This window comes from Polypterus senegalus, chromosome 1 (genome assembly GCF_016835505.1).
Source record: "Polypterus senegalus isolate Bchr_013 chromosome 1, ASM1683550v1, whole genome shotgun sequence".
Taxonomy (NCBI): Eukaryota; Metazoa; Chordata; class Cladistia; order Polypteriformes; family Polypteridae; genus Polypterus; species Polypterus senegalus.
Window position 1 is genome coordinate 335003773 of NC_053154.1, and position 16457 is coordinate 335020229.

The window sequence follows — 16457 nt, forward strand, 5'->3', positions numbered from 1 at the left end:
AGCCTTTAATCTTCTTGAGTTTTATATGCACTTTTAGTCCCACATACATCCTCGATGAATTATGTTACTGCGTCACTTGATCACACTGTTTCAACATATCTATAGCGAATGTCAGCCTCATTTTTATCCAGCTTCTTTATTAGTATATTTCTGTTACTAAATTGCACATGTTGTTTTACGATTGGCTGTGCAATTTGAGCCCTGCTAAGGAGCAGCATTCCAGTACGTGTGCTTCTTGCCTTACACCCAGTGCTGCTGGGATGAGGATAACACAGGTATGTTTGTTTCAATAAAATACAGTTAGGTCCGTAAATATTTGGACAGAGACAACTTTGTCCTAATTTTGTTCTGTACATCACCACAATGAATTTGAAATGAAACAACTCAGATGCAGTTGAAGTGCAGACTTTCAGCTTTAATTCAGTGAGTTGAACAAAACGATTGCATAAAAATGTGAGGCAACTAAAGTATTTTTGAATACAATCCCTTCATTTCAGGGGCTCAAAAGTAATTGGACAATTGACTCAAAGGCTATTTCATGGCAGGTGTGTTCAAGTCCGTCGTTATGTCTTATCAATTAAGTAGATAAAAGGCCTGGAGTTGATCTGAGGTGTGGTGCTTGCATGTGGAAGATTTTGCTGTGAACAGACAACATGCGGTCAAAGGAGCTCTCCATGCAGGTGAAGAAGCCATCCTTAAGCTGCGAAAACAGAAAAAACCCATCCGAGAAATGGCTACAATATCACGAGTGGCAAAATCTACAGTTTGGTACATCCTGAGAAAGAAAGCAAGCACTGGTGAACTCAGCAACACAAACAGACCTGGACGTCCACGGAAGACAACAGTGGTGGATGATCGCAGAATCATTTCCATGGTGAAGAGAAACCCCTTCACAACAACCAGCCAAGTGAACAACACTCTCCAGGGCTTGGTCGGCGTATCGATATCCAAGTCTACCATAAAGAGAAGACTGCATGACAGTAAATACAGAGGGTGCACTGCAAGGTGCCAGCCACTCATAAGCCTCAAGAATAGAAAGGCTAGATTGGACTTTGCTAAAGAACATCTAAAAAGCCAGCAGAGTTCTGGAAAAACATTCTGTGGACAGATGAAACCAAGATCAACCTCCACCAGAATGAGGACAAGAAAAAAGGATGGAGAAGGCGTGAAACAGCTCATTATCCAAAGCATAGCACATCATCTGTAAAACACGGTGGAGTCAGGCAGTGTGATGGCTGGTAGTGGCACTGGGACACGAGTGTTTATTGATGATGTGACACAGGACAGAAGCAGCCGAATGAATTCTGAGGTGTTCAGAGACATACTGTCTGCTCAAATCCAGCTAAATGAAGTCAAATTGATTGGGCGGCGGGCGTTTCATGATACAGATGGACAATGACCCAAAACATACAGCCAAAGCAACGCAGGAGTTTATTAAAGCAAAGAAGTGGACAATTATTGAATGGCCAAGTCAGTCACCTGATCTTCACCCAATTGAGCAGGCAGTTCACTTGTTGAAGACTAAACTTCGGACAGAAAGGCCCACAAACAAACAGCAATTGAAAGTAAAGGCCTGGCAGAGCATTAAAAAGGAGGAAACCCAGCATCTGGTGATGTCCAGGAGTTCAAGACTTTAGGCTGGCATTGCCAGCAAAGGCTTTTCATCCAAGTGTTAGAAATGAACATTTTATTTCATTTGTCCAATTACTTTTGAGCCCCTGAAATGAAGGGATTGTGTTCAAAAATACTTTAGTTGCCTCACATTTTTATGCAATCGTTTTGTTCAACTCACTGAATTAAAGCTGAAAGTCTGCACTTCAACGTCATCTGAGTTGTTTCATTTAAAATTCATTGTGGTGATGTACAGAACCAAAGTGAGAAAAAAGTTGTCTCTGCCCAAATATTGATGGACCTAACTGTAAGTTGTTGAGGGCCCGAGTGGCTGGACGCTCACCCACGTAACACCTGGCTGCGGCACATAGATGGTCGTTCTAGGAGGGAGGGACTGGACCACATGTCTGCCTCTTGCCAACCAGGGCACTGAGCTGTTTCATCATGTGGTGGGTGCAGCAACACGCTGTACCAGTACATGCTCCTCAACCTGTGTTAAGTCACCCATAATTGGACTATGTAACGCACATTACTCTTAACATGTCACCTCAACTTAAAGTTTTCTGAAATATTGAGGCAGATTATTTTAACTATCGGAAAGGGTAATGTATTTTTTTACACATTTGCCTCAGGAAATTTATCTTGTGGATCCTGAAAGTATGTGCAAAGCTGACACACGTGCAGGTGAGCAGAGTGCGGTGGACATGTGTAGACTTCAAAACGTTTTAGCCCGATTAAGGGTTTACATGGCCAGATGTAATCAGGTTACTGGTGGAGACACCTGGCTTCTCGGAGACCAATTACTCATGAAGAATCCCCTCCAGGAGACGCTCTCTTGGAGAACTTTTAGCCACAGGCTTATTCCACCACAGTGTGCCAAGAGAGGAGCCTTTTTGGGTCTTTTCTGTCCACTTCTATCAGGCAATTCAGTGCTTCCAAAAAAAGGTCATTTATTTATCTGCTTATCGATTGATCGGCCGTGTTATCTGTCCTGTTAGTCTGCATGCTTGTTTATTTATGTTTCTGCTTCTGTATGCATCTGAATTTCTGCCTGGGATCAATAACGTTTATCTGATCTAAACTAACCCAGTATCTCAAACTGGAATAAGGGTTTATATGGCATTTTAGAAACTGGGTTTCTGTTTATTAAAGCACATGTAAACACACTCATTGTCTAAACACGTGTGCCACCTTTACTCATTATCTCTATTGGCATTACTTCTTATTACTTTTTTAATGTTGTCTCATATTAAGAGTGTAAAAATTGAAGTAGATCTCATTACATGCTTCTTCTTTCCCAACAGGTGACTGTTAATACAAACATAGCGGACCTGAATGACTATTTACATCATATTTTGAAATCGACCAACATGAAGTGCCTCACACCAGAGAAGGTAAAATGTTTGTTTTCACGTAAAACTGAGGGTGAAACTAAAAGTGTACAGTAATTACACATTGAGCAACGCATTATAAATCAATTAAAATGGTCTTGGCATTAGCCATTGGGCTCTGCTGTAGGACTTCATTTTTCCTCAGTGAAATTAACTGCTTGCCTTAAGGTAGGTGTCACTTGATGAGCAGCAGTGCTGGTATTTGCTGTAGAGTTGCAAAGAACAGATAAACATAATATCTCTTATGCAGAATCCAGGAAAACATTTACCAGGCTTCATGAAACATGCGAGCCTGCCTGTGGCAGTTGCTTAAGGATCGCATCACTTTTTATAAAGGCTGGTTATGTTGCTACTCTTAGGGCACGTTTCCTTCACACATGGCCAACATCTGTGAGTGGGTGTTGCACCCTGAATTAGAGATAAAACCCCCTCTGCTGGATAAAAGGAGTGGCTCGGTCGAGATGAAGAAACGCATGAAGGAAAAAATGGAAATATTAAGAGAGAGACAGCAGACCAGAGTATACTGAGAAGCAAACTCGCAACATGCAGTGGATTAAGAAGTATTCTGACCTCTTCACTTTCTGCACACTTAGGCCGGAGTTATACTTCACGCGACGCGACGCATGCTGCAGCGGACGCTCCTGCTACGCAAGCATTGTAATGTTCATAATTGTACGCGTACTTTACGTAAATCTGGAGGAATCCACCAGGTGGCAGTACGAGATATTATCACGGTGAGAACATGTTCGGCTTCTCTGTGTTGTGAATTGCCTAGAACACCTATTAAATTCTGATGACACCTTACCGCAGTATCTCTGAAAAGGGCGTTTATTGATTAAATCCATCAATCCAGGGATGTGTCCATTCCAGCAAGCATTGGGCACGAGTGAGAAACAATCCCTGGATGGGGCCTCAGCTCATCGCAAGGTGAATACAAGCACTCGCATACACTAGCGTCATTTTAGCGGCACCAAATCCCCAAATCTACATATCTTTGGAAGGAAACCGGAGCACAGTGTGGAATACAAGCAGGAAATCCCAGCAACGTAACTCCCTGCGAGACAGCAGTGCTATCGCTCCACCACCGTGACACCCCCATGTGTGTAATTATTAACAGTATTCATTATTTAAACGAAATTATATGTAAAATGTAACATACACACTTTATTGCATTTCATCATGAAAGTGATATCAAGTATAAATCTAAAGATTCTAAATGTGCAGAGAGTTGGAATATCATATATTTAATTTGTTCTGTGTGGTGATCTATTGCTGCTTTCCGCTGCTGTCAGGTCCAAGAAGCTCATAGCGATTAAAAACTGGGATGACGTTTACGACGGTCTGCTTTAATGATAAAGTAAACTACGAGGTTAAAGTGGACATTTCGAGATTAAAGCCGAAATTTCCACTTTAATCACAAAATACACGTTTTCACCGTGTCCTTTATTTTTTTTCTCAGTGGTTCAAATATAACGCTATACATTATGTTGCTGTTGTTAAGTTGCAAAAAAAAAAAAAAAAGACGACACAAAAGATGGTATGTAAGACTTTTAAAATGTATCGTATCATTACGATCGGGAATATGCGATGCTTGAATATAAAAGCACCACGAATGCCTCTGTATGTCGGCATTTTGCTTCAACACTTCGAACCATTCATCAAACAGCAAAGCGTGCACATCGATCCCCGAAGGATCTCCATAGAGGTTTGCTGTCACATGTAGATAGTAAACGGAGACTCTGACGTCATGTTCTGACTTTAATCACACTGCGCGACCCCCCGACTTTTTGCTGGTACTGCAACTCGCGCACGCGTCGCGTTAAGTTCTGAGGACCTGCTCAGAGGACGCGTGAAATGAACGCGTGGCAGCCATGATGCGGGCGCGTACGCGTTCTGAGTGTGAAGTATAAATCACCCTTTAGTGTTGTACAGGGTGCAGCAGAAATCACTCCCACATTTCAAAAAATCACTGTGGGGTCCCCAAAGCAGGTAGAGGGGTGCGGTCCGTTCTGTTAGGTATGGTACATAATAAAGTTTTCAGTCGTCACCATGCCGTGGTCAGGTGAGCATTGAGGCTTTGTAGTGGAGGCTTTTTTCAAAAATGGCGAATCTGTAGCTGTGACGCAGAGGCTGTTTCACACGCGGTTCGGTTTACGTGCTAATGAAAGTATTCCAGTCTGGAAAACGATTTTGGTGTGGGTTCAAAGAGTAAGGGCAACAGGAGGTTTTCAGACATCGTCCTCGGTCCTTGGACCAACTAAATGAGGCTATTCAAGAAGAAATTGAAGGAATTTCGCCTGACATGCTAGTGAGAGTGAAAACTGCCAAGAACGGCTCCAAATGTTTATCAGCCGTCAAGGCCACCATTTAGACGATATAATTTTTAAAACTTAAAGTAAAAAACTTTTTTATATCAACATTTGGGAAATAAAAAGTTTTTGGTGATACCTCGTAGCATTTTTTTCAATCCCCCTTTGAAATGTGGGAGTTATTTCTGCCGCACCCTGTAGATTTAATTTTAAATGGGTAAATTTGTCGTTTGTGCCAGTCAGTCTAGTCAGTAACCCATAATGACAAAGTAAGAATATGTTTCCAGAAAGGTCTCCGAAAAGAAATCTGATTTATTAGAAGTATTCAGACGCTTTCTGAGGCATTGCAGATTTTGCTCAGGTGCCTCTCATTTCCTTTAATTCTCCTTGAGATGTGTCTGGGACATGTTTGGAATCCACCCGTGGCAAATTGAATTGATTGCACATTATTTATGAAGGCACACATTACACACAATACACCGCATATGGGGGTGGTGTTGGTGGGGGGGTCAAGCCATAAAGTATAAGGAACTCTCTGAAGGTTTAAAACTGTGGTGAGGCATGAATCGGAGCAAGGGCATCAAACCATTTCTAAAGTTTTGAATGTCCACAAGAGCTCAGTGGCCTTGCCATAATTATGAAATGGTAGAATTTTGGAACAACCAGGACTTTTCCTACAGTTCACAGTTTGGCTAAACTGGGTAGCTGGAAAAGAATGAACTTGGACAGGGAGGTGAACTCAATGGTCGCTTGAACGGAGGTTCAGAAATCCACTGCTGAGATGAGAGACCCTTTCTGACATGACCGCCAAGGCAGCACTGCATCAATCGGGCATTTATGGTAGAGTGGCTAACTCCCGTTAGAGTTTGCCAAACTGCATTTGAAGAACTCCTGAGCATGTGATGGAAATGATTCTCTTAATGAGACAAAAATTGAACTCTTTGGACAAACCTCCAAGCACCGTGTCTGATAAAGACCAGGCTTTGGTCATCACCTGCCTAATACCATCCCTGTGGTGAAGCGTAGTGGTGGTAGCATCAAGCTATGGGGGGTTTAGGCACATGAAGACTGGTCAGCATTGAGGGAAGGTTTAATGCAACCAAATGCAGAAAGCCTGCTCCAGAGTGCACGCCAACTCAGACTTGGCGACAGTGACCTGAAACATGCAGTGAAGACAACGCTGGAGTGACTTCAAGACAAGTCTCTGAATGTCCTTGAATGGCCTGCACTTAAACTCCATAGGACACGTGTGGAACGACCTGAGGATGGCAGTTTACTGATGCTTCCCATCCAAATGAACAAAACTTCTGCCAGGAAGGTGGGGATAAACTACATAAACTCAGGTTTGCACAGCTTGTAGAGACTTACTCAACGAAGACTCAGAGATGGGGTTTCAGCTAAGTACTGAACTAGGGGTCTGAATACTTTTTTTGTTCTTTATTTTGCCTTATACGACTTCTCGTTAGTTTTTGCATACCCCTTGGGGTCAGAGTGCAGGGTCAGCCATTGTACACGCCCCTGAGTTAAGGGCCTTGCTCAAGGGCCCAGCAGAGTAGGATCTCTTTCGGCAGTGACGGGGATTCGAACCTGCAACCTTCAGGATACCAGCACAAATCCTTAGCCTCCGAGCCACCACTCTGCCCTGTTACACTTATTACACTGTAGAGCAGCACTAAAATGTAATCAGTGATTTATAGACCACATCACCAAACAATTACAGCGTCTATAAAATGCCCCTTGAATGAAGGAGATTTAGATTTTTAATAAATTTGTCCAGTTTTCCATAAACACATTTTCATTTTGTCATTCTGCTTTATTGAGTGGAGGCTGATGGGCTTTTGAAATTAAATCTACAGCAAAGTATGCAGAAAGTGAAGGGGTAGGAATACATTGAGTTAATTGTACATTCCACAATCTGGATTTTGCTGTACAGTTTAAAACCATAGAGAATGAATTTTATTGTGAAGTTTACACATAATATGCTTATATAAGGTTGGAAAACAGGATTTGGCATTTGTTACTGTTGACTTGTCCTAATTTAAAATCCTTTACTGATATCTATAAATCTGACAGGTACTGAATTCTTCATCTTTGTTGGTTCAGACGGTCCTTTGTGTGCATATGAGGTCACTATGGCCAATAAAAGCACACGGGCATCCTCTTTATATAAATAAAAGTTATTATTTTTATTATTGCTTTTATATGAAAACAAACGAAATACAGCAAGAAATTGGGAAAGGCCACATTAACGATACATGAACAACCAATAAAATTACTGTAAAGAAAGGCAATCAATCAGTTTGTAGAGATTTGTTTTCACGTTGAGATTTTATTCTGATCATCAGTGTGAAAACAGCCTAATGAAATGTACAGTAATAAAACATGAGAAGTTGAAGGTGGGTAAATACTTTTTATAGACGCTGTAATTGTTTGGTGATGTGGTCTATAAATCACTGATTTTATTTTAGTGCTGCTCCTTTTTCTCCCATCCAGCACCCGCTCTACAGTGTAATAAGTGTAGCAGGGCAGAGTGGCGGCTCTGAGGCTAAGGATCTGCGCTGGTATCCAGAAGGTTGCCGGTTCGAATCCCCGTCACTGCTAAAAGAGATCCTACTCTGCTCCAGGGGCGCTGTACAATGGCTGACCCCGCGCTCTGACCCTAAGGAGTATGCGAAAACTAACAAATTCCTAATATAAGAAATTGTATAAGGCGAAATAAAGAACAAAAACAAATACACCCCACCCAGTGCTTAGCATTATTACATGCAGTACAAGACAGATTCAGAAATGTAATATAAGGGATGCCACAAGAGGGCACAAGACAATCAATCCCCTTCTGCATCCCCCTGATGATTGTTTGACATTATGGGTGTGCGTGCTTTCAATGTGCATGCAGCAATCTGTCTGTAAATTTGTGTAGATCTTCCTTTTTGATGTTTTATGAAAACCTGATGAAATGAAAGGAAGATTTTGTTTTGCCGGTCTCTGACAAAAACAGCTGCATTTGCATGCCACAGGAAAAACCCACACAATTTTTCCATTCTGAGCCAATGCCGTTTGTGTTCACAGGACTTCACTGATGTCAGGGGCCGAGGCAGCTTTTATATTCGTTGTTTGATCGATAAGCCCCTGAAAGTAAGAATGGAAAAGACGTCAATTGTGAAGGTCACAGAACGATTTGAGTTTTCTCTTGGAGGCTTTGAAGAAAAGCGGGCAGGGTGAAGCGCGGGGTTACTGGCCCACTTTTAAGGAACTGCTCACCACAGAAGTGGGCACTGAGTCATCTTTTACATCCAGTGTTTTCTTCTCTTTACCTTTCCAGTGTGACCCGATGAGCATTCAAATGTTTTTCTAGCCTTTTTAGTTTCCAGAGTTGAATTAACGTTTGCTCTGTGAGGTTAAATGAATTGGAAAGTGGATGGGTGATTGTTTACTTTTGATCTTTGAGTCATCATTGTCACGTTAAAACGGTGTACAGTGAGTCACTTCTCTGCTTCCGGGAGATCGTTTGTCCAGTCGGCTTGATGTCTGAGTCATCCTCTTTACTGAAATCCTTGGCATTGTGTCATTCTGGACTGACATTTTCTTTTGTGTGTTTTTCCTTGCCAGGCTCTCTCCGGGTTTTGCGGGTTTATGGCTGCTAATCTGTATGCCCGTTCTATATTTGGAGAAGACGCCCTTGCTAACGTGAGCATCGAGAAGCCAATCCACCTTGGGCCAGATGCTCCAGTCACTGGTCACATTCGCATCCGAGCAAAGAGTCAGGTAAGCCCCCTTGTAAATGTAACCAGAGAAAGACTTTGGGTTTTAGCTTCTGATTCTAAATTGGGGTCTGGTTGGCCGTTATGGTCACTGTATTGAATCTGTAACTCTGTGAATGTCACCTGAGTCTGTCTTCAGTATAAAATGAATAACTGGGGACTGTGACCTTTCTAAGCAGTGGTTTCCAGGCTTAGTCCTTGGTGGCAGGTTTTTCTATGTTAACCAGTTGGTGAGTCATTTTACCATAAATTGATCTAATTGTTTAAGTGCAGACTAGTTTATTATTCTGCATTTAGAAAAGAGCAGTATTGTGTGGTTTTATGTTCATAAGAAATTAAAAAAATCTCATTTCCTGTTCCCTTTTTTCAGTAGACTTCTTTCCCCTTAGGCTGAAGTCATACCACACAGCTAATTCAGCGAGTTGTCAGTGGAGCCTTCACTTCTGTAATCTTCTCACGTTGTATACCATGACTGCCAGGTTTGATATTTTGTCGCCAGCCATAAGGATGACTTGAGCAGACAGTCAGTGACCTACTCAGCTGGGAGTACAGCGCAACAACAGAAGGAACGCAGGTGTTTTGGACCACGTAAACAGAAGTGAGGCTTGACCGTCTGATGCCTCACGTTTTGCTATGTTTGTGCTATCAGACTGATGGTAAATACGAGTTTCCGAGTCTGAAATTCTACATGAATGATCTATGAACTCGGATCTTTGAGACAGAGAAAATGAAGCTACCCAAACACAATAATCTGACGTTACACTTCCAGTCAGATGTGTAAAACAAAAAAAAATATATAACCTGGTTAGCCAAAAATGCCATTTTTGAGGCCAAATTGCTTTTGGATACATGTTTAATACATTCAGTTTCCTCTTTATTGTTATGAAAAATATACGGTTTATCTTTACTTACATTTATTGTGGACCAAGTAACAAATCAGCAGTGTTTCTCAGAATAGTCCAATGGGAAATTCATGTGAATACACTGAAGTGGGAAATTGAAACATCTTAATCCAGAGCTCGAACTAGTCCAATAGCACGTGAACGCAGCATTTGTTATACAAAAAAATGGAAAAAGACCAGCCGAAAACATTCAAATGGCCACCGGCGTGGTCAGGAAGCACATTCATTTAATTAGTGGTCAAAATGCAGCAAACTTGAGCTGCTTTGGAACTTTTTAAACTGAGCTGAGACGATGTGAAGGAATTATGTAATCGGTCATCCTCCACAATACATAGTCATGTAAAACTGATGTCACATTACGCGATTTGTAGTTTTAGGGTAATGTCAGATACACAACTGAAAATAATAATTCTTCACATTTATATAGCGCTTTTCTCACTACTCAAAGCGCTGTCCACACAGAGAGGACCTGGGAAGCAAACCCACAGTCTCCTTACTTGCAAGGCAGCAGTGCTACCACTGCACCACCTGTGTGGATCCCTGGACATTATGGGATATGCGACTGCAAGGCCCCCTTCCAGCACAGTTTTTCTGACAGCTAATAGCTTACTGTCTGATGGAGGCAGTGCTGCGTGGAGGGTTAACCGTTGTGCCGATTTCAGCCGCAGTCTTGTTTTCCATTCTGTTGTGGTACATAAAACACAAGCCATGAGACAGACGAGCTTCTCTTCTGTTTGAGGTCCAAAACTGCCACGTTTCATATTTCTCATTGCTGCATTATACGCACTGTACTCCCAGATGAGCATTCATTGGTTGTCCGCTCTCATCCACACAAGCCCCACCTGCATGACTGAAAACAAAATCGAACCTAATTATCCTTAATGAGTTAGCGGGCCTGAGGGAGGAAGAGATGGAGCCTTTTAGCATTTGGAATAATTGGCACCCCTGTCAGCTCTGCTTGTTGTTAATGGTCATTATTAAAATATAGCTAAGAAAGCAAAGCAAGTCAACGTCAAGGTGAATTCATTGGCAGACAACCAAAGAGAGCTGATAAAGCTATGGCAAAAATATGAGAATTTTTATCTTCTTGTATAGTTTATGTAAATTTCACATTAGTGCTCTTTTCTAAATACAGAATAAGAGGAGCACAGCTAATTAATCAAACATTTATTTCTGTTGCACATTTTCATACAAATATTGTAGTGCAAAGTGCTTTACATGATGAAATATGAGAAAAGAGACAAAGTAAGAATTAAAATCAGAGAACACTTATTAACATAGAATAAAAGTAAGGACTGATGGCCAGGGAGGACAGAAAAAACTAAAAAACTCCAGACGACTGGGGAAAAAATAAAACCTGCAGGGGTTCAGAGGCCACAAGAACACCCAGACCCCTGTAGGCATTCAACCTAACGTAAATGACCTCACAAATCAGTCCTCATGGTATTCAGGGTTCTCATGGAAGGACTTGATGATGACGGTCACGTGGACTTCTGGCCTTTAATCCACTAATGTAGGACATTACGGTGGCTTTATCAGGTGGTGGTAGTGCAGATCACCGCCACAGAAAACCGGGAAAAGAACAGAAGAGAGAATAGGGGTTAGTTAGTATGGATTATGGAGCCACCATGAATAGTAATGATAATGAATTGAATATACAGAGCATCAGGATTAAATTAAAGTGACGTTATGAGAAAGCCATGTTAAAGTAATGTGTTTTTAGCAGTTTATTAAAGAGCTCCACCGTATTAGCCTGGTGAATTCCTGTTGGCAGGCTATTCCAGATTTGAGGTGCCTAACAGCAGAAGGCCGCCCGCCTCACCACTTCTTTTAAGTTTAGCTCTTGGAATTCTAAGCAGACCCTCATTTTGAAGATCTAAGGTTACGATTTGGAATATAAGATGTCAGATACTCCAATATATAAGATGGTGCAGATTATTTAAGGGTTTGTAAACCATAAAAAGCATTTTAAAGTCTATTCTGAATGACACAGGTAACCAGTGTAGTGACATCAGTACTGGAGAGATATGCTCAGATTTTCTTTTCCTAGTTAGGATGCATTCTGCACTCGTTGTAACTGATTGATGTCTTTTTTTGGTGGTCCTGAGAGGAGTGCGTTACAGTAACCTAGTCGACTGAAAACAAAAGCGTGAACTAATTTCTCAGCATCTTTCAATGATATAAGAGGTCTAACTTTTGCTGCTTCTTCTTTTGTCTGCTCCTGTTAGGAGTCACCACAGCAGATCATCTTCTTCCATATCTTCCTGTCCTCGTCATCTTGCTCTGTCACACCCATCACCTGCATGTCCTCTCTCACCACCTTCCTCTTCTCCTCTTTCCTGGCAGCTCTATCCTTAGCATCCTTCTCACAATATACTCAGCATCTCTCCTCTGGAAAAATGACTGACTGACTGGGAGAATCTAGAGGGGTGGGGGTTGTGGGGGGCAAAAATCCTGCAGCCACAGAAGGGCGCCAGGACTGGCACTGGAAACCATTGAAATACACTGCATAGGTGGTAGATGACTAAGGCACTGGGATCACACTGGACAAGAAAGATTTGTTTCCTGAATACTTTTTGAATTTTGGCATGCGGATCACAAATAATATAAATTTGCATATTTTATTGCACTCACTGTTTTTATGATTACCTCTCACATTATTTGTGTAAATATAAGGGGGAAATCCCAAAAAATTTTTTTTACTTACAGCAGTTCCTTTTTAGTTGCCATCAAAATGCTGCCCTTTGAGATGCCACTTGTCTCTGCACTTCTTAAATTCCTGTTAGCATTTCCTGTGTGTTACTCCTCTGTTGTTACCACGTCTGGAGTCTCCAGCATTTTTTTTCCTGGATTTCTTCCACTGTAACAAATCTTCTTCCCTTCAGTCACAATTTTAATTTTGGAAACAAAAGAAGGGAGTGAGATCTGGAGAATATGGGAGGTCTGAAACAACAACTACCTTGTGTTTGGTCAAAATCTCTTCGACCAACTGTGCGATGCGTGTCACTGTACAAAATACCATTTTGGGGGCACCGCTTCTCCTGATGGTTTTTTCTTGAGGTTTTTCCGTAGACGCCTCAAGGTGGCGGTTTAATGCAGTGTCAACTTGCTTAAAGTCTGTCCACATGGAGCAGGTTTGTCAGTGTCGATAAACACGGTAATTATAATCTCTTATAAATCTGCCGTGGTGGCTTGGAGTAAACGTCAGAAAAATGCACTCGGCACGATGTCACTGGGTGGACTGATTCAGCAGACTGTGTATGCACACGATATCTAGTGGCATATTTGACAACTACAACCTACTCCGATACTCTTAACTGACTCCAGGAGGTTTTAGGGTCTCCCACATATATTACAGCACCATAACTACAACTGGAGCATATGTGCTGATCTAAAAGTGGTGGCATGGCTTCTCACACACACACACAGAGTACCGTTGTTTCATTTGTAACACCAGCCAGTCTGACTGCCCTAAAAAGAACTGACTGCTGGCACATAAGCCACGGGTCGACCCAACAAAGAGAATTTTACCTCCTCATCATATAAAACTGGGACTGATGAAACATCTCACGAAAGTGATGAGCAAGGAAGTTGAAGGATTTCAGCATTCGGTACAGAAGTTTCCGCGAATAACTGCTGCCAAGAGTACGAAAGGTGTTTCAGTTGGTCCACAAATCGGACACGTCATCACTGAGAGGCGGTTTGAAGATCTGTTAGTGCGGCCCTGGAGGAACTCACATGGAAGGCATTCATCTACAGAATACCAAACTACATCCCACATGCATGTTATGGTTAAATAATTAAATAAAATAAATAAATTAGAGTGTTTCTCCAAAGGAGACCTCCACATGTAAGCGCACCTTTTTAAAAAATCTGACTTCTGCCTTATCCCGGTTTTGTTTTTGTGTGTAAACACAGCATCAGGACAAATGGAACCCATCAGTGATACAAGAAAAAGCTGAGATCGAGTACAACTGAAAATCAACAGCGAGACATTGTGAGGAAAATCAACAGCGAGACATTGTGAGCTCAGTGGAGCTAATGCAGCGTGCGTGTCGGCATCATTTGAGCGAGTGAACAGACTCAATTTAATACAAGAGAATTCCAGATTGCTCCAGTTTCTACATGAGGCAGTCAGTCTGGAATTAAACTTAGGTTTGTTGAGCTTGAAGCTGAACATTGTGACCAAAAAGTTTTCAGGAAACAAAACTTATGTAAAACTATTTGTTATTAGATGGATAGGAATGATGCTGTGTGAATGAAATTGAAAGGCAATATGTATAAAACAGATGTACAGCGAAACAAAAAAGAGAGATTGGAAGGCGCTGTATACCAGGATGGGACTGGGACAACTGGTGTAAATGATGAACCCAAGTGCTGCTTGACTTTGAGCCCACCTGGTGGTGTCAGTTTCTGTGGTTTCAGATGGTGCTCAAGATTCATGTTTTGCGTCAGCACTTTATCTATCATATAGTGCCTCTCATTTATATCTATCTATCTATCTTATAGTGCCTTTCAATCTATCTATCTATCTGTCATATAGTGCCTTTCACTCCATCTATCTATCTATCTATCTCTCTCTCTCTCTCTCTCTCTCTCATAGTGCCTTTCCTATCTATCTATCTCTTATATAGTGCCTTTCAATATCTATCTTTAACATTTTTATTTTGTTGTGTTTTAGGGGATGGCCCTGAGCCTTGGAGACAAAATCAACCTGTCGCAGAAGAAATCAAATGCCTAAAATCCCGTAAAACATTTGACTCTTGTGACTTCCCTGCACACACTTCCTACTTGTGTATATTCTTCATTAGAGACGTCACACGCTTTCCATGCTTTGATTTGTAGCTCCCATAGCTGTAGCTGCTAAACCCCCAAACCAACCTCCTTGACCCATCAAATGTTTTCTTGTTTTTTTTTTTTTTTTCTTCTTTTATTTACAGAAATGCTGCTCAACACAAAATAAAGATACACAAAGAATCCTCTGTCAAGTCTGGTGCACTTGTATCTTTAAGTCCATTGTCGTGACGGCGCTTTGTTGTCAGGCTCAGATGTGTTTTGTTTAAAGACTCCCAAGGGTAGACGCGAGCCGAGGTACCTTAGGAAGCCATTAAACCCACCTGAGGAATCACAAAGACCTGTGACGCCGAACGTTATGGGGGACCATGTAGAAAATGTGTGGTGTAACCAAAATGTCTGCAGATCCCCTTAAATGAAAGTCTGCAGTGTGCGCTTTAATCACAAGTTGGAATTGTTAGATTTGTAATTTTTAAACTGTGGAGCAGAAGGGGAATCAAGGAAGAATGATGAGTCTCTGTCCCAAACATTAATGAGGTGCTGTGACTGTGAACAGCAGTGTAGACTGTAAATATGTGAAAGGTGCTCTGTATATAATAATATTAAACATTTAGTACTTTCTCGTCCCCTGAGGGCAGTTGATGTCCTCCAGAAGCAACAAACAGCCAGAATCACCAAGGGGACCTCACCCAGCTCTGACGATCGTCCTCCATTCACCAACACTCTGATGTTTGTGCTCATTTCACCGAACGTGAACCCACTCGGACAACTGCTCTTGATTCATCAAAGGAGACCCCCTTCCAAGCTCTGACAATTGTACTCAAATTACCCAGGGGGCACCAACTCTGATGATGCAAAGCCACTCGGACAACTGCACTCGATTCATCAAGGGGGGGGGGCACGACCCCATTCCTCTTGGTGGGTCATGAAGACGTACCAATTTGAAAAACAGCTGAGTCCCGACACCAGAAAGTTTGAGAAGACTGGCAAGGAGGGCATCTGATTGTCTGGAGACGCTGCTCCACAGACGAGAGGCTGTAAGATAAAATGGAGGATTTCAAGCATTCGGCAATGAGAAATTTCCTTTATCTTCTTGCCCGAATGTTGAATGTCTGACAGCGACTGCTCTCGTACTTCTTGGCCACAGTTCCCCTTGGTGTCATCTTAAATGTTTTTGATTCCATAATCTGGCAGGCAGAGGCGTCTGTGAGCTCAGGTGAGGTTGGCCTTTGATGTTCTTTTGGAGTTTCTGACCACAGACGTTTCACGTGTTCATCCACTCAGAGCGCCAGGTCCTTCAGAACAGGGAGTGCGGTAACTGGGCGTCTGTCTTGTTTTGTGATTGAGTTTTTACTTAAATGAGAAAGTGACCGCCGTGAAGTTTGATTTCAATCTAACGTTAGCTCCGAGGCCAAGGATCTGTTCTGGTATCCGGAAGGTGGCCCATTACTTGTCAGGTTTCAGCCAGCTGGTGTTGATGGTTGTGTTTTCTCGTCTGTTTTGTTTAATTTTGTATCATTTATTTTTTATTAAATATTTCTTTTTACATTCGACTGAGTGTGTTGGGAAAGGGGTGTGGCCCAGGGTATAACCCTTGTATTTTGTGGGTGGCTTCCTGAGGGGTGGGGCCACCTGCCAATCACCACCAGGAATGGCTCTCTGTCCTGTTAATAAGGGAGGGCCTCCCAT

The 16457-nt window shown here is 42.0% G+C and overlaps 1 protein-coding gene across 1 annotated transcript in view; it reads left to right on the forward strand.

Annotated features, from left to right (window-relative positions):
• Positions 1-14897, forward strand: part of copb1 (COPI coat complex subunit beta 1) — a 62860-nt gene extending 47963 nt beyond the window's left edge. Inside the window, exons 20-22 of the mRNA XM_039738874.1 lie at positions 2916-3005; positions 8921-9076; positions 14656-14897. Of these exons, the coding sequence (XP_039594808.1) occupies positions 2916-3005; positions 8921-9076; positions 14656-14715 (306 nt within the window). The 3' untranslated portion in view covers positions 14716-14897. The remainder of the gene's footprint in view (positions 1-2915; positions 3006-8920; positions 9077-14655) is intronic.
• Positions 14898-16457: the final 1560 nt, after the last annotated feature.